This window comes from Oncorhynchus mykiss, chromosome 23 (assembly GCF_013265735.2).
Source record: "Oncorhynchus mykiss isolate Arlee chromosome 23, USDA_OmykA_1.1, whole genome shotgun sequence".
NCBI lineage: Eukaryota > Metazoa > Chordata > Actinopteri > Salmoniformes > Salmonidae > Oncorhynchus > Oncorhynchus mykiss.
In genome coordinates, this window is record NC_048587.1 from 684613 (window position 1) to 709847 (window position 25235).

General features: G+C 49.4%; 1 protein-coding gene across 1 annotated transcript in view; it reads left to right on the forward strand.

Moving 5' to 3' along the window:
* Positions 1–25235, forward strand: part of LOC110516746 (ryanodine receptor 2) — a 563076-nt gene that overhangs the window by 407003 nt on the left and 130838 nt on the right. The window contains exons 51-64 of the mRNA XM_036960048.1: positions 4362–4582; positions 5206–5296; positions 5963–6103; positions 8158–8321; positions 8441–8519; positions 9015–9104; positions 11093–11230; positions 11743–11823; positions 13415–13490; positions 16799–16922; positions 18384–18499; positions 18957–19021; positions 21042–21163; positions 22748–22797. Coding sequence (XP_036815943.1) covers positions 4362–4582; positions 5206–5296; positions 5963–6103; positions 8158–8321; positions 8441–8519; positions 9015–9104; positions 11093–11230; positions 11743–11823; positions 13415–13490; positions 16799–16922; positions 18384–18499; positions 18957–19021; positions 21042–21163; positions 22748–22797 — 1558 coding nt within the window. The remainder of the gene's footprint in view (positions 1–4361; positions 4583–5205; positions 5297–5962; positions 6104–8157; positions 8322–8440; positions 8520–9014; positions 9105–11092; positions 11231–11742; positions 11824–13414; positions 13491–16798; positions 16923–18383; positions 18500–18956; positions 19022–21041; positions 21164–22747; positions 22798–25235) is intronic.

The following is a 25235-nucleotide window of genomic DNA, read 5'->3' on the forward strand; positions in this document are numbered from 1 at the left end:
AGACACAGTGAGTCCCTAACCCTGTAGACACAGTGAGTCTCTAACCCTGTAGACACAGTGAGTCTCTAACCCTGTAGACACAGTGAGTCTCTAACCCTGTAGACACAGTGAGTCTCTAACCCTGTAGACACAGTGAGTCCCTAACCCTGTAGACACAGTGAGTCTCTAACCCTGTAGACACAGTGAGTCTCTAACCCTATAGACACAGTGAGTCCCTAACCCTGTAGACACAGTGAGTCTCTAACCCTGTAGACACAGTGAGTCTCTAACCCTGTAGACACAGTGAGTCCCTAACCCTGTAGACACAGTGAGTCTCTAACCCTGTAGACACAGTGAGTCTCTAACCCTGTAGACACAGTGAGTCTCTAACCCTGTAGACACAGTGAGTCTCTAACCCTGTAGACACAGTGAGTCTCTAACCCTGTAGACACAGTGAGTCTCTAACCCTGTAGACACAGTGAGTCTCTAACCCAAACCTTATAGACACAGTGAGTCTCTAACCCTGTAGACACAGTGAGTCTCTAACCCAAACCTTATAGACACAGTGAGTCTCTAACCCTGTAGACACAGTGAGTCCCTAACCCTGTAGACACAGTGAGTCTCTAACCCTGTAGACACAGTGAGTCTCTAACCCTGTAGACACAGTGAGTCCCTAACCCTGTAGACACAGTGAGTCTCTAACCCTGTAGACACAGTGAGTCTCTAACCCTGTAGACACAGTGAGTCCCTAACCCTGTAGACACAGTGAGTCCCTAACCCTGTAGACACAGTGAGTCTCTAACCCTGTAGACACAGTGAGTCTCTAACCCTGTAGACACAGTGAGTCTCTAACCCTGTAGACACAGTGAGTCTCTAACCCTGTAGACACAGTGAGTCTCTAACCCAAACCTTATAGACACAGTGAGTCTCTAACCCTGTAGACACAGTGAGTCTCTAACCCTGTAGACACAGTGAGTCTCTAACCCAAACCTTATAGACACAGTGAGTCTCTAACCCTATAGACACAGTGAGTCCCTAACCCTGTAGACACAGTGAGTCTCTAACCCTGTAGACACAGTGAGTCTCTAACCCTATAGACACAGTGAGTCCCTAACCCTGTAGACACAGTGAGTCTCTAACCCTGTAGACACAGTGAGTCTCTAACCCTGTAGACACAGTGAGTCCCTAACCCTGTAGACACAGTGAGTCCCTAACCCTGTAGACACAGTGAGTCTCTAACCCTGTAGACACAGTGAGTCTCTAACCCTGTAGACACAGTGAGTCTCTAACCCTGTAGACACAGTGAGTCTCTAACCCTATAGACACAGTGAGTCTCTAACCCTGTAGACACAGTGAGTCTCTAACCCTGTAGACATAGTGAGTCTCTAACCCTGTAGACACAGTGAGTCTCTAACCCTGTAGACACAGTGAGTCTCTAACCCTGTAGACACAGTGAGTCTCTAACCCTGTAGACACAGTGAGTCTCTAACCCTGTAGACACAGTGAGTCTCTAACCTTATAGACACAGTGAGTCTCTAACCCTGTAGACACAGTGAGTCTCTAACCCTGTAGACACAGTGAGTCTCTAACCCTATAGACACAGTGAGTCTCTAACCCTGTAGACACAGTGAGTCTTTAACCCTGTAGACACAGTGAGTCTCTAACCCTATAGACACAGTGAGTCCCTAACCCTGTAGACACAGTGAGTCCCTAACCCTGTAGACACAGTGAGTCTCTAACCCTGTAGACACAGTGAGTCTCTAACCCTATAGACACAGTGAGTCCCTAACCCTGTAGACACAGTGAGTCTCTAACCCTGTAGACACAGTGAATCTCTAACCCTGTAGACACAGTGAGTCTCTAACCCTGTAGACACAGTGAGTCCCTAACCCTGTAGACACAGTGAGTCTCTAACCCTGTAGACACAGTGAGTCTCTAACCCTATAGACACAGTGAGTCCCTAACCCTGTAGACACAGTGAGTCTCTAACCCTGTAGACACAGTGAGTCTCTAACCCTGTAGACACAGTGAGTCCCTAACCCTGTAGACACAGTGAGTCTCTAACCCTGTAGACACAGTGAGTCTCTAACCCTGTAGACACAGTGAGTCTCTAACCCTGTAGACACAGTGAGTCTCTAACCCTGTAGACACAGTGAGTCTCTAACCCTGTAGACACAGTGAGTCTCTAACCCTGTAGACACAGTGAGTCTCTAACCCTATAGACACAGTGAGTCCCTAACCCTGTAGACACAGTGAGTCTCTAACCCTGTAGACACAGTGAGTCTCTAACCCTGTAGACACAGTAAGTCTCTAACCCTGTAGACACAGTGAGTCCCTAACCCTGTAGACACAGTGAGTCTCTAACCCTTTAGACACAGTGAGTCTCTAACCCTATAGACACAGTGTGTCCCTAACCCTGTAGACACAGTGAGTCTCTAACCCTGTAGACACAGTGAGTCTCTAACCCAAACCTTATAGACACAGTGAGTCTCTAACCCTGTAGACACAGTGAGTCTCTAACCCAAACCTTATAGACACAGTGAGTCTCTAACCCTATAGACACAGTGAGTCCCTAACCCTGTAGACACAGTGAGTCTCTAACCCTGTAGACACAGTGAGTCTCTAACCCAAACCTTATAGACACAGTGAGTCTCTAACCCTGTAGACACAGTGAGTCTCTAACCCAAACCTTATAGACACAGTGAGTCTCTAACCCTATAGACACAGTGAGTCCCTAACCCTGTAGACACAGTGAGTCTCTAACCCTGTAGACACAGTGAGTCTCTAACCCTGTAGACACAGTGAGTCCCTAACCCTGTAGACACAGTGAGTCTCTAACCCTGTAGACACAGTGAGTCTCTAACCCTGTAGACACAGTGAGTCCCTAACCCTGTAGACACAGTGAGTCCCTAACCCTGTAGACACAGTGAGTCTCTAACCCTGTAGACACAGTGAGTCTCTAACCCTGTAGACACAGTGAGTCTCTAACCCTGTAGACACAGTGAGTCTCTAACCCTATAGACACAGTGAGTCTCTAACCCTGTAGACACAGTGAGTCTCTAACCCTGTAGACATAGTGAGTCTCTAACCCTGTAGACACAGTGAGTCTCTAACCCTGTAGACACAGTGAGTCTCTAACCCTGTAGACACAGTGAGTCTCTAACCCTGTAGACACAGTGAGTCTCTAACCCTGTAGACACAGTGAGTCTCTAACCTTATAGACACAGTGAGTCTCTAACCCTGTAGACACAGTGAGTCTCTAACCCTGTAGACACAGTGAGTCTCTAACCCTATAGACACAGTGAGTCCCTAACCCTGTAGACACAGTGAGTCCCTAACCCTGTAGACACAGTGAGTCTCTAACCCTGTAGACACAGTGAGTCTCTAACCCTATAGACATAGTGAGTCCCTAACCCTGTAGACACAGTGAGTCTCTAACCCTGTAGACACAGTGAGTCTCTAACCCTGTAGACACAGTGAGTCTCTAACCCTGTAGACACAGTGAGTCCCTAACCCTGTAGACACAGTAAGTCTCTAACCCTGTAGACACAGTGAGTCTCTAACCCTATAGACACAGTGAGTCCCTAACCCTGTAGACACAGTGAGTCTCTAACCCTGTAGACACAGTGAGTCTCTAACCCTGTAGACACAGTGAGTCCCTAACCCTGTAGACACAGTGAGTCTCTAACCCTGTAGACACAGTGAGTCTCTAACCCTGTAGACACAGTGAGTCTCTAACCCTGTAGACACAGTGAGTCTCTAACCCTGTAGACACAGTGAGTCTCTAACCCTGTAGACACAGTGAGTCTCTAACCCTGTAGACACAGTGAGTCTCTAACCCTGTAGACACAGTGAGTCTCTAACCCTGTAGACACAGTGAGTCTCTAACCCTATAGACACAGTGAGTCTCTAACCATGTAGACACAGTGAGTCTCTAACCTTGTAGATGCAGTAAGTCTCTAACCCCTGACCCTAACCTCGTCCCTGTGTTGTCTCTATGTTTCTCCCCCCAGGCTGCTCTGAGCTCTACAGACATGGCCCTGACCCTAACCTCGTCCCTGTGTTGTCCCTATGTTTCTCCCCCAGGCTGCTCTGAGCTCTACAGACATGGCCCTGACCCTAACCTCGTCCCTGTGTTGTCTCTATGTTCCTCCCCCCAGGCTGCTCTGAGCTCTACAGACATGGCCCTGACCCTAACCTCGTCCCTGTGTTATCTCTATGTTTCTCCCCCCAGGCTGCTCTGACCTCTATAGACATGGCCCTGACCCTAACCTCGTCCCTGTGTTATCTCTATGTTTCTCCCCCCAGGCTGCTCTGACCTCTACAGACATGGCCCTGACCCTAACCTCGTCCCTGTGTTGTCTCTATGTTCCTCCCCCCAGGCTGCTCTGAGCTCTACAGACATGGCCCTGGCCCTCAACAGGTACCTGTGTACAGCGGTTCTTCCCCTGCTCACTAAGTGTGCCCCGCTGTTCGCTGGGACAGAGCCCTACGCCTCGCTCATAGACTCTCTGCTTCACACCGTCTACCGTCTCTCTAAAGGATGCTGCCTCACCAAGGCACAGAGAGACGCTATCGAGGAGTGTCTGCTGGCCACCTGTGGGTAAGGGATGGCTTTCGGGTTACTCTCTGCTAGTATATTTGACTCGCCACCTGTGGGTAAGGAATGGCTTTCGGGTTACTCTCTGCTAGTATATTTGACCGGCCACCTGTGGGTAAGGAATGGCTTTCGGGTTACTCTCTGCTAGTATATTTGACCGGCCACCTGTGGGTAAGGGATGGCTTTCGGGTTACTCTCTGCTAGTATATTTGACCGGCCACCTGTGGGTAAGGAATGGTTACAACTGTAGGGATGGAAACACTCTCTATGTGACTATCTGTCTTCTGGCTACAGATGTAGGATGTTAATTTGATCATCCTGTGGATGAACATTTAAAATGTGTAATGTATTTGAGGTTTTATAAGGCTTCTGAAGTTTTGTAATTACGATTTAGAAATGTCAGACTAGATTATCAACCCCTACAGAAATGTCCATTCATTATAATCTACATAATAATTCACATTTCCTGTTACTTCAGGATTTTTTTCCTGCTATAGCAAAGGGGTACACTAGGGGTACACCCCACTGTTAGAGGTACACTTTCCTACTTCGGTAGTGGTCCTTTAATAAGCCTCTGTGTGTGTGTGTGTGTGTGTGTGTGTGTGTGTGTGTGTGTGTGTTCCCAGTCAACTGAGGCCGTCCATGATGCAACACCTGCTGAGACGCTTGGTGTTCGATGTTCCTCTCCTCAACGAACACACCAAGATGCCTCTCAAGGTTTCATTAGGTCTTCTTCTCTGTAGCCCGCCATGTGGCTAATCTCCTGACACAATGTCCTCCAACCTCATCCGCCAACCTCATCCTCCAACCTCATCCAGCCTCCTCCTCCAGCCTCCTCCTCCCTCCTTCCTTCCATCCCTCCCTCCTCCAACCTCCTCCTCCAACCTCATACTCCAACCTTATCCAACCTCCTCCTCCATCATCCTCCTCCTCATCCTCCTCCAACCTCATCCTCCAACCTCATCCAACCTCCTCCTCATCCTCCTCTAACCTCCTCCTCCATCATCCTCCTCCTCATCCTCCTTCAACCTCCTCCTCCATCATCCTCCTCCTCATCCTCCTTCAACCTCCTCCTCCTCCTCCAACCTTATCCTCCTCCAACCTCATCCAACCTCATCCTCATCCAACATCCTCCTCCTCCAACCTCATCCTCATCCAACCTCCTCCTCCTCCTCCAACCTCATCCAACCTCATCCTCCAACCTCATCCTCATCCAACATCCTCCTCCTCCAACCTCATCCTCATCCAACCTCCTCCTCCTCCTCCAACCTCCTCCTCCAACCACATCCTCCAACCTCATTATAGTATTGTGTGTGTTTCTGAGGTGTTCAGTAATCATGCATCTTTGAGCACGATTGTAGACTGCGAATCTTGATGTTTCAGCTGTTGACCAATCACTATGAGCGTTGTTGGAAGTACTACTGTCTGACGGGCGGCTGGGGGAGCTTTGGGGCGTCGTCTGACGAAGAGCTGCATCTCTCCAGGAAGCTGTTCTGGGGCATCTTCGATGCTCTGTCTCGCAAGGTACAGACTACATCCAGTGGTGGCTGGTGAGGGGAGGAGGACGGGCTCGTATTAATGTCTGCAACGGAGTAAAGGGGATCGGCATCGAAACACCTGGAAACCGTGGAAACCACGTGTCGGATGTATTCGAAACCATTCCGCTGATTTCCCGCTCCAGCCATTACAACGAGCGCCGTCCTCCCAAAATGAAGGTGTCACCAACCTCCTGTGGACTACATGTACTGTGGTATTCAGTCCATCTACTGTGGTATTCAGTCCATCTACTGTGGTATTCAGTCCATCTACTGTGGTATTCAGTCCATCTACTGTGGTATTCAGTCCATCTACTGTGGTATTCAGTCCATCTACTGTGGTATTCAGTCCATCTACTGTGGTATTCAGTCCATCTACTGTCACAGGGTTGTACCTATTGAAGATGCTGAGATTGTGATGGTTTAGGGCCCTCTAGTGGTCAGTGGGAAACATCACCTACCATACTATCGTACCCTCTCAATCCATACAGTTGGAATCCAATACACCTTGTAACTTCACTCACATCGTCTTGTTCATCATCTGTCTCTGTCCTGCCCCGACCAGGGGTCCAGTTTAAACTGTCTCTGTCCTGCCCCGACCAGGGGTCCAGTTTAAACTGTCTCTGTCCTGCCCCGACCAGGGGTCCAGTTTAAACTGTCTCTGTCCAGTATAATCTTTCTCTGTCCTGCCCCGACCAGGGGTCCTGAAGCTGTTTAAACTGTCTCTTTCCTGCCCCGACCAGGGGTCCAGTTTAAACTGTCTCTGTCCTGCCCCGGCCAGGGGTCCAGTTTAAACTGTCTCTGTCCTGCCCCGACCAGGGGTCCAGAAGCTGTTTAAACTGTCTCTGTCCTGCCCCGACCAGGGGTCCAGAAGCTGTTTAAACTGTCTCTGTCCTGCCCCGACCAGGGGTCCAGAAGCTGTTTAAACTGTCTCTGTCCTGCCCCGACCAGGGGTCCAGAAGCTGTTTAAACTGTCTCTGTCCTGCCCCGACCAGGGGTCCAGGAGCTGTTTAAACTGTCTCTGTCCTGCCCCGACCAGGGGTTCAGAAGCTGTTTAAACTGTCTCTGTCCTGCCCCGACCAGGGGTCCAGGAGCTGTTTAAACTGTCTCTGTCCTGCCCCGACCAGGGGTCCAGTTTAAACTGTCTCTGTCCTGCCCCGACCAGGGGTCCAGTTTAAACTGTCTCTGTCCTGCCCCGACCAGGGGTCCAGAAGCTGTTTAAACTGTCTCTGTCCTGCCCCGACCAGGGGTCCAGAAGCTGTTTAAACTGTCTCTGTCCTGCCCCGACCAGGGGTCCAGGAGCTGTTTAAACTGTCTCTGTCCTGCCCCGACCAGGGGTCCAGTTTAAACTGTCTCTGTCCTGCCCCGACCAGGGGTCCAGTTTAAACTGTCTCTGTCCTGCCCCGACCAGGGGTCCAGTTTAAACTGTCTCTGTCCTGCCCCGACCAGGGGTCCAGAAGCTGTTTAAACTGTCTCTGTCCTGCCCCGACCAGGGGTCCAGTTTAAACTGTCTCTGTCCTGCCCCGACCAGGGGTCCAGTTTAAACTGTCTCTGTCCTGCCCCGACCAGGGGTCCAGTTTAAACTGTCTCTGTCCTGCCCCGACCAGGGGTCCAGTTTAAACTGTCTCTGTCCTGCCCCGACCAGGGGTCCAGTTTAAACTGTCTCTGTCCTGCCCCGACCAGGGGTCCAGAAGCTGTTTAAACTGTCTCTGTCCTGCCCCGACCAGGGGTCCAGTTTAAACTGTCTCTGTCCTGCCCCGACCAGGGGTCCAGAAGCTGTTTAAACTCTCTCTGTCATGTCTGGGTGCTGTGGTTCCTGACTACACACACATATACACACACACACACACACACACACACACACACACACGCACTCTCTCTTCATATGTAGCGGTCTCCTCTCCCTCTCCAGAGGTATTAACAGGAGCTGTTTAAGCTGGCTCTCCCGTGTCTGAGTGCTGTGGTTCCTGACTACATATACACATCCACACACACACACACACACTCTCTCTTCATATGTAGCGGTCTCCTCTCCCTCTCCAGAGGTATGATCAGGAGCTGTTTAAGCTGGCTCTCCCGTGTCTGAGTGCCGTGGCTGGGGCACTACCACCTGACTACATGGAGAGTAACTATGTGGCCGTGATGGAGAAACAGTCCTCTATGGACGCAGAAGGAAACTTCAACCCACAGCCAGCAGACACCACCAAGTAAGACACCGTTGATTCAGTTGATTCAGTCTGAATACATCAAGGTATTCTCTTCTTTCTGATTGGGCGTGTGACAGTGACGGTCGTTGTACTTCTTTTGTGTCCCTGCTGTGGCCCAGTGTGAACGTCCCGGAGAAGCTGGATCACTTTGTCAGTAAATATGCTGAGCATTCACATGACAAGTGGTCCATGGACAAGGTGAGGGGGTTGTCTCGAAGCGCTTGATTGATTAAGGAATTGATGAATTGATTCAGTCATTGATTAATTGATTCAGTCACTGATTCATTGATTCAGCCATTGATTCATTGATTCAGTCACTGATTCATTGGTTCAGCCATTGATTCATTGATTCAGTCATTGATTAAATCTTTGATTCATTGATTCATTGATTAAGTCATTGATTCAATCTTTGATTCATTGATTCAGCCAATGATTCATTGATTCAGTCATTGATTCATTGATTCATCCATTTATTCATTGATTCAGTCATTGATTAAATCTTTGATTAATTGATTCAGCCATTGATTCATTGATTCTGTCATTGATTCATTGAGTCAGTCATTGAGTCATTGATTCTGTCACTGATTCATTGCTTAAGCCATTGATTCAGTCATTGATTCATATATTCAGTCATTGATTAATTCATTAATCTATTTCGCTCTCGCTCCAATATCTCTCTCTCGTCTGTCTCAGTTTTCCAACGGCTGGGTTCACGGGGACAAGGTGTGTGAGGCCTCTAAAGTCCACCCTCTCCTCAAGCCCTATAAAGGGTTGTCAGAGAAGGTAAGATCGTACTGGAACACGAGGCTGTGTTCTATCATTTGTTAGTCAGCAACCAGGTCAGACACAGTTCATCAACAACCAGGTCAGGTCAGACTCAGTTCATCAACAACCAGGTCAGACTCAGTTCATTAACAACCAGGTCAGACTCAGTTCATCAACAACCAGGTCAGACACAGTTCATCAACAACCAGGTCAGACACAGTTCATCAACAACCAGGTCAGGTCAGACACAGTTCATCAACAACCAGGTCAGACACAGTTTATCAACAACCAGGTCAGACTCAGTTCATCAACTACCAGGTCAGACTCAGTTCATCAACAACCAGGTCAGACACAGTTCATCAACAACCAGGTCAGACACAGTTCATCAACAGCCAGGTCAGACTCAGTTCATCAACAACCTGGTCAGACTCAGTTCATCAACAACCAGGTCAGACTCAGTTCATCAACAACCAGTTCAGACACAGTTCATCAACAACCAGGTCAGACTCAGTTAATCAACAACCAGGTCAGACACAGTTCATCAACAACCAGGTCAGACTCAGTTCATCAACAACCAGGTCAGACTCAGTTCATCAACAACCTGGTCAGACTCAGTTCATCAACAACCAGGTCAGACTCAGTTAATCAACAACCAGGTCAGACACAGTTCATCAACAACCAGGTCAGACTCAGTTAATCAACAACCAGGTCAGACACAGTTCATCAACAACCAGGTCAGACTCAGTTAATCAACAACCAGGTCAGACACAGTTCATCAACAACCAGGTCAGACTCAGTTCATCAACAACCTGGTCAGACTCAGTTCATCAACAACCAGGTCAGACACAGTTCATCAACAACCAGGTCAGACACAGTTCATCAACAACCAGGTCAGACTCAGTTCATTAACAACCAGGTCAGACACAGTTCATCAACAACCAGGTCAGACTCAGTACATCAACAACCAGGTCAGACACAGTTCATCAACAACCAGGTCAGACACAGTTCATCAACAACCAGGTCAGACTCAGTTCATCAACAACCAGGTCAGACTCAGTTCATCAACAACCAGTTCAGACACAGTTCATCAACAACCAGGTCAGACTCAGTTAATCAACAACCAGGTCAGACACAGTTCATCAACAACCAGGTCAGACTCAGTTCATCAACAACCAGGTCAGACTCAGTTCATCAACAACCTGGTCAGACTCAGTTCATCAACAACCAGGTCAGACTCAGTTAATCAACAACCAGGTCAGACACAGTTCATCAACAACCAGGTCAGACTCAGTTAATCAACAACCAGGTCAGACACAGTTCATCAACAACCAGGTCAGACTCAGTTAATCAACAACCAGGTCAGACACAGTTCATCAACAACCAGGTCAGACTCAGTTCATCAACAACCTGGTCAGACTCAGTTCATCAACAACCAGGTCAGACACAGTTCATCAACAACCAGGTCAGACACAGTTCATCAACAACCAGGTCAGACTCAGTTCATTAACAACCAGGTCAGACACAGTTCATCAACAACCAGGTCAGACTCAGTACATCAACAACCAGGTCAGACACAGTTCATCAACAACCAGGTCAGACACAGTTCATCAACAACCAGGTCAGACTCAGTTCATCAACAACCAGGTCAGACACAGTTCATCAACAACCAGGTCAGACACAGTTTATCAACAACCAGATCAGACACAGTTTATCAACAACCAGGTCAGACACAGTTTCTCTATGTGAACTGAGTCTGACGGTTTTTGTTTCAAACCTCCAGTCTCTCTCTGCGTCTCTTCTCTGTGAGATATATCTGTCTACCGTCCAGTCTCTCTCTGAGTCTCTTCCCTGTGAGATATATCTGTCTACCGTCCAGTCTCTCTCTGAGTCTCTTCCCTGTGAGATATATCTGTCTACCGTCCAGTCTCTCTCTGAGTCTCTTCCCTGTGAGATATATCTGTCTACCGTCCAGTCTCTTTCTGAGTCTCTTCTCTGTGTCCCTCTAGGATAAAGAGTTGTACCGCTGGCCTATCAAGGAGTCTCTGAAGACGATGGTGATGTGGTGCTGGAGCATAGAGAGGACCAGGGAGGGAGACCCAGCCAGCCTACACAACAGAGCACGTAGGATCTCTCAGATCAGCCAGGTAGGAGGCGGTCACAGCCTTACAGTAACAACGTACAGTACTGACTGTGATGTGACACACTTCCAGCTGCTCCATCCATTCTAATGCACTGTGTTATACTGCTCCTAGTAATTACCTTTACGTGGTCGTCCAATCTCCTCTCTGATTCATACACTCCACAGCTCAATAGGGACATTCCCAATAGTAGATACTGACTGTTTCAGCATAGCGGAATATACAGTATGTCCTTCACCTGTCAGAGCAAAGTACAGGACATGTCAAGTAGCTAACAGTCCTGAGAAGAGTCCTGAGACACAGGACATGTCAAGTATCTAACAGGATCTGAGACTACAGGACATGTCAAGTAGATAACAGTCCTGAGAAGAGTCCTGAGACACAGGACATGTCAAGTATCTAACAGGATCTGAGACTACAGGACATGTCAAGTATCTAACAGTCCTTAGAAGAGTCCTGAGACTACAGGACATGTCAAGTAGATAACAGTCCTGTCTCTCCCTCTGTGTTCTTCCCAGCAACACTCTGTCGAAGGAGCTCCAGGTTTCAGCCCCAGACCCATCGACATGAGCAATGTGACACTGTCCCGGGACCTGCACGTGAGTGACATGCTACACATACTCTGAGTGACACGCTACACATACTCTGAGTGACATGCTACACATACTCTGAGTGACACGCTACACATACTCTGAGTGACACGCTACACATACTCTGAGTGACATGCTACACATACTCTGAGTGACACGCTACACATACTCTGAGTGACACGCTACACGTACTCTGAGTGACACGCTACACATACTCTGAGTGACACGCTACACGTACTCTGAGTGACACGCTACACGTACTCTGAGTGACACGCTACACGTACTCTGAGTGACACGCTACACATACTCTGAGTGACACGCTACACGTACTCTGAGTGACACGCTACACATACTCTGAGAGACACGCTACACATACTCTGAGTGACACGCTACACGTACGCTGACTGACATGTGACATGCTAAACACAGTCTGAGTGACACGCTGCACATACTCTGAGTGCCACGCTACACATATTTTGAGTGACACGATACACATACTCTGAGTGACACGCTACACATTCTCTGAGTGACACGCTACACATACTCTGAGTGACACGCTACACATACTCTGAGTGATACGTTACACATACTCTGAGTGACACGCTACACATTCTCTGAGTGACACGCTACACATTCTCTGAGTGACACGCTACACATTCTCTGAGTGACACGCTACACATACTCTGAGTGACACGCTACACATACTCTGAGTGACACGCTACACATACTCTGAGTGACACGCTACACATTCTCTGAGTGACACGCTACACATTCTCTGAGTGACACGCTACACATACTCTGAGTGACACGCTACACATTCTCTGAGTGACACGCTACACATACTCTGAGTGACACGCTACACATACTCTGAGTGACACGCTACACATTCTCTGAGTGACACGCTACACATTCTCTGAGTGACACGCTACACATACTCTGAGTGACACGCTACACATACTCTGAGTGACACGCTACACATACTCTGAGTGACACGCTACACATACTCTGAGTGACACGCTACACATACTCTGAGTGACACGCTACACATACTCTGAGTGACACGCTACACATACTCTGAGTGACACGCTACACATTCTCTGAGTGACACGCTACACATACTCTGAGTGACACGCTACACATACTCTGAGTGACACGCTACACATACTCTGAGTGACACGCCACACGTACTCTGAGTGACATGTGACACGCTACACATACTCTGAGTGACATGTGACACGCTACACATACTCTGAGTGACACGCTACACATAATCTGACTGACATGATAAACACAGTCTGAGTCACATGCTACACGTGCTCTGAGTGACACATTACACGTGCTCTGAGTGACACACTATACGTGCTCTGAGTGACACACTACACGTGCTCTGAGTGACACACTACACGTGCTCTGAGTGACACGCTACACATACTCTGAGTGACATGCTACACGTGCTCTGAGTGACATGCTACATGTGCTCTGAGTGACATGCTACAAGTTCTGTGTTACTTGCAACACAAGATGTGTGTATAATGGTTATGACAAAGTAAGCCCCAGTCTAGTTATTAACTTGAGTGTTTCTTATGTCCATTCTTTTCAGTCTATGGCAGAACTGCTTGCAGAGAACTATCATAATATTTGGGCGAAGAAGAAGAAACTTGAACTAGAAGCCAAAGGTGCGTACAGTCGGACAGATGGTCCTTTAGGACATACTTACATCTGGTCTGTTAGCTTCCAACACCAAGTAACCAGCTGTTCCTGGTCTTGATTTGGTAACTGGTTTCCTGTTCTCGATCTGTAGCTGTGCCCCTCTGTACCTCTCTCTCTCTCTGTCTCCTGTGTTTAATAGGTAGAACAGTACTCTTTTCTGATGAAGGTAACATGACATCCAACTGTAGCTCACTCTGCTGCTAGACATCCAACTGTAGCTCACCCTGCTGCTAGACGTCCAACTGTAGCTCACCCTGCTGCTAGATGTCCAACTGTAGCTCACTCTGCTGCTAGACATCCAACTGTAGCTCACCCTGCTGCTAGACATCCAACTGTAGCTCACCCTGCTGCTAGACGTCCAACTGTAGCTCACTCTGCTGCTAGACATCCAACTGTAGCTCACCCTGCTGCTAGACGTCCAACTGTAGCTCACTCTGCTGCTAGACGTCCAACTGTAGCTCACTCTGCTGCTAGACATCCAACTGTAGCTCACCCTGCTGCTAGACATCCAACTGTAGCTCACCCTGCTGCTAGATGTCCAACTGTAGCTCACTCTGCTGCTAGACATCCAACTGTAGCTCACCCTGCTGCTAGACATCCAACTGTAGCTCACCCTGCTGCTAGATGTCCAACTGTAGCTCACTCTGCTGCTAGACGTCCAACTGTAGCTCACCCTGCTGCTAGATGTCCAACTGTAGCTCACTCTGCTGCTAGACATCCAACTGTAGCTCACCCTGCTGCTAGATGTCCAACTGTAGCTCACTCTGCTGCTAGACGTCCAACTGTAGCTCACTCTGCTGCTAGACATCCAACTGTAGCTCACTCTGCTGCTAGACGTCCAACTGTAGCTCACTCTGCTGCTAGACATCCAACTGTAGCTCACCCTGCTGCTAGATGTCCAACTGTAGCTCACTCTGCTGCTAGACGTCCAACTGTAGCTCACTCTGCTGCTAGACATCCAACTGTAGCTCACTCTGCTGCTAGACGTCCAACTGTAGCTCACCCTGCTGCTAGACGTCCAACTGTAGCTCACTCTGCTGCTAGACATCCAACTGTAGCTCACCCTGCTGCTAGACATCCAACTGTAGCTCACCCTGCTGCTAGATGTCCAACTGTAGCTCACCCTGCTGCTAGATGTCCAACTGTAGCTCACCCTGCTGCTAGATGTCCAACTGTAGCTCACCCTGCTGCTAGACATCCAACTGTAGCTCACCCTGCTGCTAGACGTCCAACTGTAGCTCACGCTGCTGCTAGACATCCAACTAGAGACCTTAGATATCTGCTAGACATCCAACTGTAGCTCACCCTGCTGCTAGACATCCAACTAGAGACCTTAGATAGCTGCTAATCATCCAACTAGAGACAGAACTAGAGACCTTAGATATCTTCTAATCATCCAACTAGAGACAGAACTAGAGACCTTAGATATCTGCTAATCATCCAACTAGAGACAGAACTAGAGGACATTAGGTAGCTATTAGAGACAGAACTAGAGGACATTAGGTAGCTATTAGAGACAGAACTAGAGACCTTAGATAGCTGTTAGAGACAGAACTAGAGGACATTAGGTAGCTATTAGAGACAGAACTAGAGACATTAGATAGCTGTTAGAGACAGAACTAGAGACCTTAGATATCTGTTGGGTTAATGACTGTGTTGGCTGGGCCCACAGCTATACTGTGTTGGCTGGGCCCACAGCTATACTGTGTTGGCTGGGCTCACAGCCATACTGTGTTGGCTGGGCCCACAGCTATACTGTGTTGGCTGGGCCCACAGCTATACTGTGTTGGCTGGGCCCACTGTGTTGGCTGGGCCCACAGGGCCCACAGCTATACTGTGTTGGCTGGGCCCACTGTGTTGGCTGGGCCCACAGCTCTACTGTGTTGGCTGGGCTCACGCTATACTGTGTTGGCTGGGCTTACAGCTATACTGTGTTGGCTGGACCCACAGCTATACCGTGTTGGCTGGGCCCACAGCTATACTGTGTTGGCTGGGCCCACAGCTATACTGTGTTGGCTGGGCCCACAGCTATACTGTGTTGGCTGGGCTCACAGCTATACTGTGTTGGCTGGGCCCACAGCTATACTGTGTTGGCTGGGCCCACAGCTATACTGTGTTGGCTGGGCCCACAGCTATACTGTGTTGGCTGTGCCCACAGCTATACTGTGTTGGCTGGGCCCACAGCTATACTGTGTTGGCTGGGCCCACAGCTATACTGTGTTGGCTGGGCCCACTGTGTTGGCTGGGCCCACAGCTATACTGTGTTGGCTGGGCTCACAGCTATACTGTGTTGGCTGGGCCCACTGTGTTGGCTGGGCCCACAGCTATACTGTGTTGGCTGGGCCCACAGCTATACTGTGTTGGCTGGGCCCACAGCTATACTGTTGGCTGGGCCCACAGCTATACTGTGTTGGCTGGGCCAACAGCTATACTGTGTTGGCTGGGCCCACAGCTATACTGTGTTGGCTGGGCCCACAGCTATACTGTGTTGGCTGGCCCCAAAGCTATACTGTGTTGGCTGGCCCCAAAGCTATGCTGTGTTGGCTGGGCCCACAGCTATACTGTGTTGGCTGGGCCCACAGCTATACTGTGTTGGCTGGGCCCACAGCTATACTGTGTTGGCTGGGCCCACTGTGTTGGCTGGGCCCACAGCTATACTGTGTTGGCTGGGCTCACAGCTATACTGTGTTGGCTGGGCCCACTGTGTTGGCTGGGCCCACAGCTATACTGTGTTGGCTGGGCCCACAGCTATACTGTGTTGGCTGGGCCCACAGCTATACTGTTGGCTGGGCCCACAGCTATACTGTGTTGGCTGGGCCCACAGCTATACTGTGTTGGCTGGGCCCACAGCTATACTGTGTTGGCTGGGCCCACAGCTACACTGTGTTGGCTGGGCCCACAGCTATACTGTGTTGGCTGGGCCCACAGCTATACTGTTGGCTGGGCCCACTGTGTTGGCTGGGCCCACAGCTATACTGTGTTGGCTGGGCCCACAGCTATACTGTGTTGGCTGGGCCCACAGCTATATTGTGTTGGCTGGGCCCACAGCTATACTGTGTTCTAGGACGTGCTATAGTAGTACACTTGTAGTGTTGCTTTGCACCTGATTTCCTAACTGCTGGTTCGATTGCAGTTCAGTTAACAACCAGCAGGTGTCACTGTGACACTGTGAAGTCCTCTCATTCACAGACGCCGCAACGGTCAATGTCCCCACTATTTTCAAACATCCAAAATGTCTTTCTCTGTCTCAGTGTTTCCTCTGATCTTGTTCCAGGAGGAGGGAACCATCCCTTACTGGTGCCCTATGACACGCTCACCGCCAGAGAGAAATACAAAGACAGAGGAAAAGCCCAAGACATTCTCAAGTTCTTTCAGATAAATGGCTACACTGTGTCCAGGTGAGGATGGCTACACTGTGTCCAGGTGAGGATGGCTACACTGTGTCCAGGTGAGGATTGTTATACTGTGTCCAGGTGAGGATGGTTACACTGTGTCCAGGTGAGGATGGTTATGCTGTGTCCAGGTGAGGATGGTTACACTGTGTCCAGGTGAGGATGGTTATACTGTGTCCAGGTGAGGATGGTTATACTGTGTCCAGGTGAGGATGGTTATACTGTGTCCAGGTGAGGATGGTTATACTGTGTCCAGGTGAGGATGGCTACACTGTGTCCAGGTGAGGATGGTTACACTGTGTCCAGGTGAGGATGGCTACACTGTGTCCAGGTGAGGATGGCTACACTGTGGCCAGGTGAGGATGGTTATACTGTGTCCAGGTGAGGATGGCTACACTGTGTCCAGGTGAGGATGGTTACACTGTGTCCAGGTGAGGATGGTTACACTGTGTCCAGGTGAGGATGGTTATACTGTGTCCAGGTGAGGATGGTTATACTGTATCCAGGTGAGGATGGTTATACTGTGTCCAGGTGAGGATGGTTATACTGTGTCCAGGTGAGGATGGTTATACTGTGTCCAGGTGAGGATGGTTATACTGTGTCCAGGTGAGGATGGTTATACTGTGTCCAGGTGAGGAAGGCCACTCTGTGTCCAGGTGAGGATGGTTATACTGTGTCCAGGTGAGGATGGTTATACTGTGTCCAGGTGAGGAAGGCCACTCTGTGTCCAGGTGAGGATGGTTACACTGTGTCCAGGTGAGGATGGTTATACTGTGTCCAGGTGAGGATGGCTATACTGTGTCCAGGTGAGGATGGTTACACTGTGTCCAGGTGAGGATGGTTACACTGTGTCCAGGTGAGGATGGTTATACTGTGTCCAGGTGAGGATGGTTATACTGTGTCCAGGTGAGGATGGTTAGACTGTGTCCAGGTGAGGATGGTTATACTGTGTCCAGGTGAGGATGGTTATACTGTGTCCAGGTGAGGATGGTTATACTGTGTCCAGGTGAGGATGGTTATACTGTGTCCAGGTGAGGATGGTTATACTGTGTCCAGGTGAGGATGGTTATACTGTGTCCTGGTGAGGATGGCTATACTGTCTGACTGGTTGATTGACTGACTGGTTGTTAACTGATTATCTAACTGACTGACCAACTGTCTGTCTGTCTATCAGTATGTAAGCTGACTGGTTGACTGACTGACTGACTGGCTGACTGATTGTCTGACTGGCAGGCTGGCTGGCTGACTGGTTTATCTCTACAGGGCCATGAAAGAGCAGGAGTTGGATACTCCCTCCATGGAGAAGCGTTTTGTTTTTAGTCAGCTGGCTGACTGACTGGCTGACTGACTGGTTTATCTCTACAGGGCCATGAAAGAGCAGGAGTTGGATACTCCCTCCATGGAGAAGCGTTTTGTTTTTAGTCAGCTGGCTGACTGACTGGCTGACTGACTGGTTTATCTCTACAGGGCCATGAAAGAGCAGGAGTTGGATACTCCCTCCATGGAGAAGCGTTTTGCCTACACCTTCCTGCAGCAGCTCATCACCTACGTAGACGAGGCCCACGAACACATGCTGGAGTCTGGTGAGGAATGAACGTCACATTGGTTACGTCCCCAACGGCACCCTGTTGCCATAGAGCTCTGGTCAACAGTAGTGCACTACATAGGGAATAGGGCTGTAGTATAAAGTTGTGCACTACATAGGGAATCGGTGTGTAGTATAAAGTAGTGCACTATATAGGGAATAGGGCTGTAGTATAAAGTAGTGTACTATATAGGGAATAGGGCTGTAGCATAAAGTAGTGCACTACATAGGGAGTAGGGTGCCATTGGGGATTAACCCATTGTCTGCTACTGAAATTAATATTACTTCAATTTAAACATGAACAATACTAATGTCTATTATTCCACTAAATCCTGTTGTCCCTGTTCTGATGTCCCTGTTCTGATGTCCCTGTTCTGTTGTCCCTGTTCTGTTGTCCCTGTTCTGATGTCCCTGTTCTGATGTCCCTGTTCTGATGTCCCCCTCCCCTCTATAAGACGTTGGGACACCACCGAAAGGAGAGAGCGTTCCTCACGAACATCAGATGAAGTTTTTTGGAAAGGTGAGACTGACTCCTGCCTGCTTCTCTCCACCATGTCCCACCACCTCAACAACACACAAACATCAACCTCAGAAGACCAAATAGCATTTACGTAATATGCTGAGCTCCAACCGTAGTGGGACAATTCAAATCAGTTTATTAGTTAATTAGTCACGTGACTTACAGGCTTACAGGCTCTAGCCAATAGTGCAAAAAAGGTGTTAGGTGAACAATAGGTAAGTAAAGAAATAAAACAACAGTAAAAAGACAGGCTATATACAGTAGAGAGGCTATATACAGTAGAGAGGCTATATACAGTAGAGAGGTTATATACAGTAGAGAGGCTATATACAGTAGAGAGGCTATATACAGTAGAGAGGCTATATACAGTAGAGAGGCTATATACAGTAGAGAGGCTATATACAGTAGAGAGGCTATATACAGTAGAGAGGTTATATACAGTAGAGAGGCTATATACAGTAGAGAGGCTATATACAGTAGAGAGGCTATATACAGTAGAGAGGCTATATACAGTAGGGAGGCTATATACAGTAGGGAGGCTATATACAGTAGGGAGGCTATATACAGTAGAGAGGCTATATACAGTAGGGAGGCTATATACAGTAGGGAGGCTATATACAGTAGGGAGGCTATATACAGTAGAGAGGCTATATACATTAGAGAGGCTATATACATTAGAGAGGCTATATACAGTAGTGAGGCTATATACAGTAGAGAGACTATATACAGTAGGGAGGCTATATACAGTAGAGAGGCTATATACAGTAGAGAGGCTACATACAGACACCGGTTAGTCAGGCTGATTGAGGTAGTATGTACATGTAGATATGGTTAAAGTGACTATGCATCTATGATGAACAGAGATTAGCAGTAGCGTAAGGGACGCATGTTGGGTTGTTTGGGCTCCGTACTCCAGCACTTTGGACTTGAAATTATACACTTACTATGAGGTTAAAGTGCAGCCTGTCAGCTTTAATGTCCATATCAGGCGAGAAAGTGACAGAGGCTTAAATATCATACCTCCCCAAAATTCCATATCCTCTGTTATTGTAATGTTGAGAGGTTAGCATGACTTGGAGGTATGCTAACCTCCCTTGTTATTGTAATGGTCAGATGTTAGCATGTCTTGGAGGTATGCTAACCTCCCTTGTTATTGTAATGGTCAGATGTTAGCATGTCTTGGAGGTATGCTAACCTCCCCTGTTATTGTAATGGTCAGATGTTAGCATGTCTTGGGGGTATGCTAACCTCCCCTGTTATTGAAATGGTGAGAGGTTAGCATGCTAACCTTCCCTGTTATTGTAATGGTGAGAGGTTAGCATGTCTTGGGGGTATGCTAACCTCCCTTGTTATTGTAATGATGAGAGGTTGTCTTGGGGGTATGCTAACCTCCCCTGTTATTGTAATGGTGAGGGGTTAGCATGCTAACCTCCCCTGTCATTGTAATGGTGAGAGGTTAGCATGTCTTGGAGGTATGCTAATCTCCCTTGTTATTGTAATGATGAGAGGTTAGCATGTCTTGGAGGTATGCTAATCTCCCTTGTTATTGCAATGATGAGAGGTTAGCATGTCTTGGAGGTATGATATTTGTGCGTCTGTAACTTTCTCACTGATTATTATTCACGATTCATTCAGGATTATATGTAATCATGGTAACATTCAGATTAATGAAGTGTTTAGAAACATATTCTATTCTTCTTTACAATTAATTATTTATTTTTTAAATACATGATTTACTATGAATTTCTATTGGGCAACCAAATAATCTGAAACACAACCACAACAAACAGCCAATACAGCCAACAATAGTGACAAGCAACAGGGCCTTGTACAATAACACCCAGGCCAGGACAACACCCGGGCAACAACAAGGTCCAATCATGAGATGAGCTAGCGAGCAACACAGACTGGTTACCGGACAGGAGATGACCTTCGTCTCTCTGAGAAGCTAGAGTCTTTCACGTTCACCTGATTAACTATTTCTGACCCGTGAGACTAATGGAACCCTGGGCTCCCTTAGGTGGTCTTGCCATTGGTCGACCAGTACTTCAAGAATCACCGCCTCTACTTCCTGTCCACGGCCATCCGACCAATCAGCAGCGGGGGCCACGCCTCCAATAAGGAGAAGGAGATGGTGACAAGGTGAGAGATTAAACATAGATTCGCATGTCCAATACATTGCTTCAGTCTCTGTAGTACAATATTAATACATGGAATGGGATTGGTGCTTTGGGTTTGTTTAACGTGCTCTTTGAAGAGGTCGGGTTTCAGATGTTTTCAGAAGATGGGCAGGGGACTCTGTTGTCTTAGTTTCAGGGGGAAGCTAGTTCCCCCTTTGGGGGTGCCAGGAGCACAGTGTTGCCTTGAAACCCAGGACTGTAGCTCTAGTCCTGACACAGTGTTGTTTTGAAACCCTGGACTGTAGCTCTAGTCCTGACACAGTGTTGCCTTGAAACCCAGGACTGTAGCTCTAGTCCTGACACAGTGTTGTTTTGAAACCCTAGACTGTAGCTCTAGTCCTGACACAGTGTTGTTTTGAAACCCTAGACTGTAGCTCTAGTCCTGACACAGTGTTGTTTTGAAACCCTGGACTGTAGCTCTAGTCCTGACACAGTGTTGCCTTGAAACCCAGGACTGTAGCTCTAGTCCTGACACAGTGTTGTTTTGAAACCCTGGACTGTAGCTCTAGTCCTGACACAGTGTTGCTTTGAAACCCTGGACTGTAGCTCTAGTCCTGACACAGTGTTGTTTTGAAACCCTGGACTGTAGCTCTAGTCCTGACACAGTGTTGTTTTGAAACCCTGGACTGTAGCTCTAGTCCTGACACAGTGTTGTTTTGAAACCCTGGACTGTAGCTCTAGTCCTGACACAGTGTTGTTTTGAAACCCTGGACTGTAGCTCTAGTCCTGACACAGTGTTGTTTTGAAACCCTGGACTGTAGCTCTAGTCCTGACACAGTGTTGTTTTGAAACCCTGGACTGTAGCTCTAGTCCTGACACAGTGTTGTTTTGAAACCCTGGACTGTAGCTCTAGTCCTGACACAGTGTTGTTTTGAAACCCTGGACTGTAGCTCTAGTCCTGACACAGTGTTGTTTTGAAACCCTGGACTGTAGCTCTAGTCCTGACACAGTGTTGCCTTGAAACCCTGGACTGTAGCTCTAGTCCTGACACAGTGTTGTTTTGAAACACTAGACTGTAGCTCTAGTCCTGACACTGTTGTTTTGCAACCCTGGACTGTAGCTCTAGTCCTGACACAGTGTTGTTTTGAAACACTAGACTGTAGCTCTAGTCCTGACACTGTTGTTTTGAAACCCTGGACTGTAGCTCTAGTCCTGACACAGTGTTGTTTTGAAACCCTAGACTGTAGCTCTAGTCCTGACACAGTGTTGTTTTGAAACCCTGGACTGTAGCTCTAGTCCTGACACAGTGTTGTTTTGAAACCCTGGACTGTAGCTCTAGTCCTGACACAGTGTTGTTTTGAAACCCTGGACTGTAGCTCTAGTCCTGACAGTGTTGTTTTGAAACCCTCACTGTAGCTCTAGTCCTGACACAGTGTTGCTTTGAAACCCTGGACTGTAGCTCTGTAGATGTGTAAATCTGAGTGATTCAGACATCACTCGTTCTTATGAAGCAGACTATTCTTCTTCATCTTCAAGTTGCGTCACTTGATTATCTCTGTCTTTGTTTCCCCTCTTTCCTCTTACGTTTTCTTCATCTTCTCTTCAGTCTGTTCTGCAAACTGGGACTTCTTGTCAGACATAGGATATCATTGTTTGGTAAGAAGGCTGTGAAGAGTGTGCTTCTAAGGATAGTGTGGACATTTGGAATGTGTCCCAAATGACTCCCTATTCCCTATGTAGTGCACTACTTTTGACCAAATCCCTATTCCCTATGTAGTGCACTACTTTTGACCAGATCCCTATGCACTATAAAGGGTGCCATTTGGAACACATCTAACAGTTTAATGCTGGGTCTAATACCCCTGTCTCCATCCCCAACCCCTGGTCCCAGCTCCTACCCCTGGTCCCAGCTCCTACCCCTGGTCCCAGCTCCTACCCCTGGTCCCAGTTCCTACCCCTGGTCCCAGCTCCTACCCCTGGCCCCAGCTCCTACCCCTGGTCCCAGATCCTACCCCTGGTCCCACCTCTTACCCCTGGTCCCACCTCTTACCCCTGACCCCAGCTCCTACCCCTGGTCCCAGCTCCTACACCTGGTCCCAGCTCCTACCCCTGGCCCCAGCTCCTACCCCTGGTCCCAGGTCTTGGCCCCATCTCCTACCCCTGGCCCCAGCTCCAGCTCTTGGTCCCAGCTCCTACCCCTGACCCCCAGCTCCTACCCCTGGTCCCAGCTCCTACCCCTGGTTCCAGCCCCTACTCCTGGTTCCAGCTCCTATCCCTGGCCCCAGCTCCTACCCCTGGTTCCAGCTCCTACCCCTGGTTCCAGCTCCTACCCCTGGTCCCAGGTCTTGGCCCCAGCTCCTACCCCTGGTTCCAGCTCCTACCCCTGGTCCCAGCTACTACCCCTGACCCCCAGCTTCTAACCCTGGTCCCAGCTCCTACCCCTGGTTCCAGCTCCTACCCCTGGCCCCAGCTCCTACCCCTGGTCCCAGCTCCTGCCCCTGGCCCCAGCTCCTACCCCTTGTCCCAGCTCCTACCCCTGGTCCCAGCTCCTACCCCTGGTCCCAGCTCCTACCCCTGGCCCCAGCTCCTACCCCTGGCCCCGGCTCCTACCCCAGGTCCCAGATCCTACCCCTGGTCCCACCTCTTACCCCTGACCCCAGCTCCTACCCCTGGCCCCAGCTCCTACCCCTGGTTCCAGCTGCTACCCCTGGTTCCAGCTCCTACCCCTGTTCCCAGCTCCTACCCCTGGTTCCAGCTCCTACCTCTGGCCCCATCTCCTACCCCTGGTCCCAGGTCTTGTCCCCAGCTCCTACCCCTGGTCCCAGCTCCTGCCCCTGGCCCCAGCTCCTACCCCTGGTCCCAGCTCCTACCCCTGGTTCCAGCTCCTACCCCTGTTCCCAGCTCCTACCCCTGGTTCCAGCTCCTACCTCTGGTTCCAGCTCCTACCCCTGGTCCCAGCTCCAGCTCTTGGTCCCAGCTCCTACCCCTGACCCCCAGCTCCTACCCCTGGTCCCAGCTCCTACCCCTGGTTCCAGCCCCTACTCCTGGTCCCAGCTCCTACGCCTGGTTCCAGCTCCTATCCCTGGCCCCAGGTCTTGGCCCCAGCTCCTACCCCTGGCCCCAGCTCATACCCCTGGTCCCAGGTCTAGGCCCCAGCTCCTACCCCTGGTTCCAGCTCATAACCCTGGTCCCAGCTCCTACCCCTGGCTCCAGCTCCTACCCATGGTCCCAGCACCTACCCCTGGTTCCAGATCTTACCCCTGGTACCAGCCCCTACCCATGATCCCAGCTCCAGCTCTTGGTCCCAGCTCCTACCCCTGACCCCCAGCTCCTACCCCTGGTCCCAGCTCCTACCCCTGGTTCCAGACCCTACCCCTGGTCCCAGCTCCTACCCCTGGATCCAGCTCCTACCCCTGGTCCCAGGTCTTGGGCCCAGCTCCTACCCCTGTCCCCAGCTTCTAAACCTGGTCCCAGATCCTACCCCTGGCCCCAGCTTCTAACCCTGGTCCCAGCTCCTACCCCTGGTTCCAGCTCCTACCCCTGGTTCCAGCTCCTACCCCTGACCCCCTGCTCCTACCCCTGGTCCCAGCTCCTACCCCTGGTTCCAGCCCCTACCCCTGGTCCCAGCTCCTACCCCTGGATCCAGCTCCTACCCCTGGTCCCAGGTCTTGGCCCCAGCTCCTACCCCTGTCCCAGCTCCTATTCCTGGTCCCAGCTCCTACTCCTGGTCCCAGCTCCTCCCTATAGGCACTTAAAATACTGCAGATGCCTGTGAAGCATGCAAAGTTTTCTAAGCCGATTAGACTCTGGCTATGCATGGGAGTAAAGTGTAGTTCCTGTGCTGTTTGTCATATTTGAAAGCCCCAATCCATTTAATAACTGCCTTAGGTCTAGGTTACTGGTGTTTTATATTGGAAGTGTGTGATCTGTCCATCTAAACCTACATGCGTGTGGTCTTCAGTAGTATCAGTACACTGGACTCTGTGGTTCTGTATCCATGCATGTCCTCAGCTCTACATTGGACTCTGTGGTTCTGTATCCATGCATGTCTCAGCTCTACATTGGACTCTGTGGTTCTGTATCCATGCATGTCT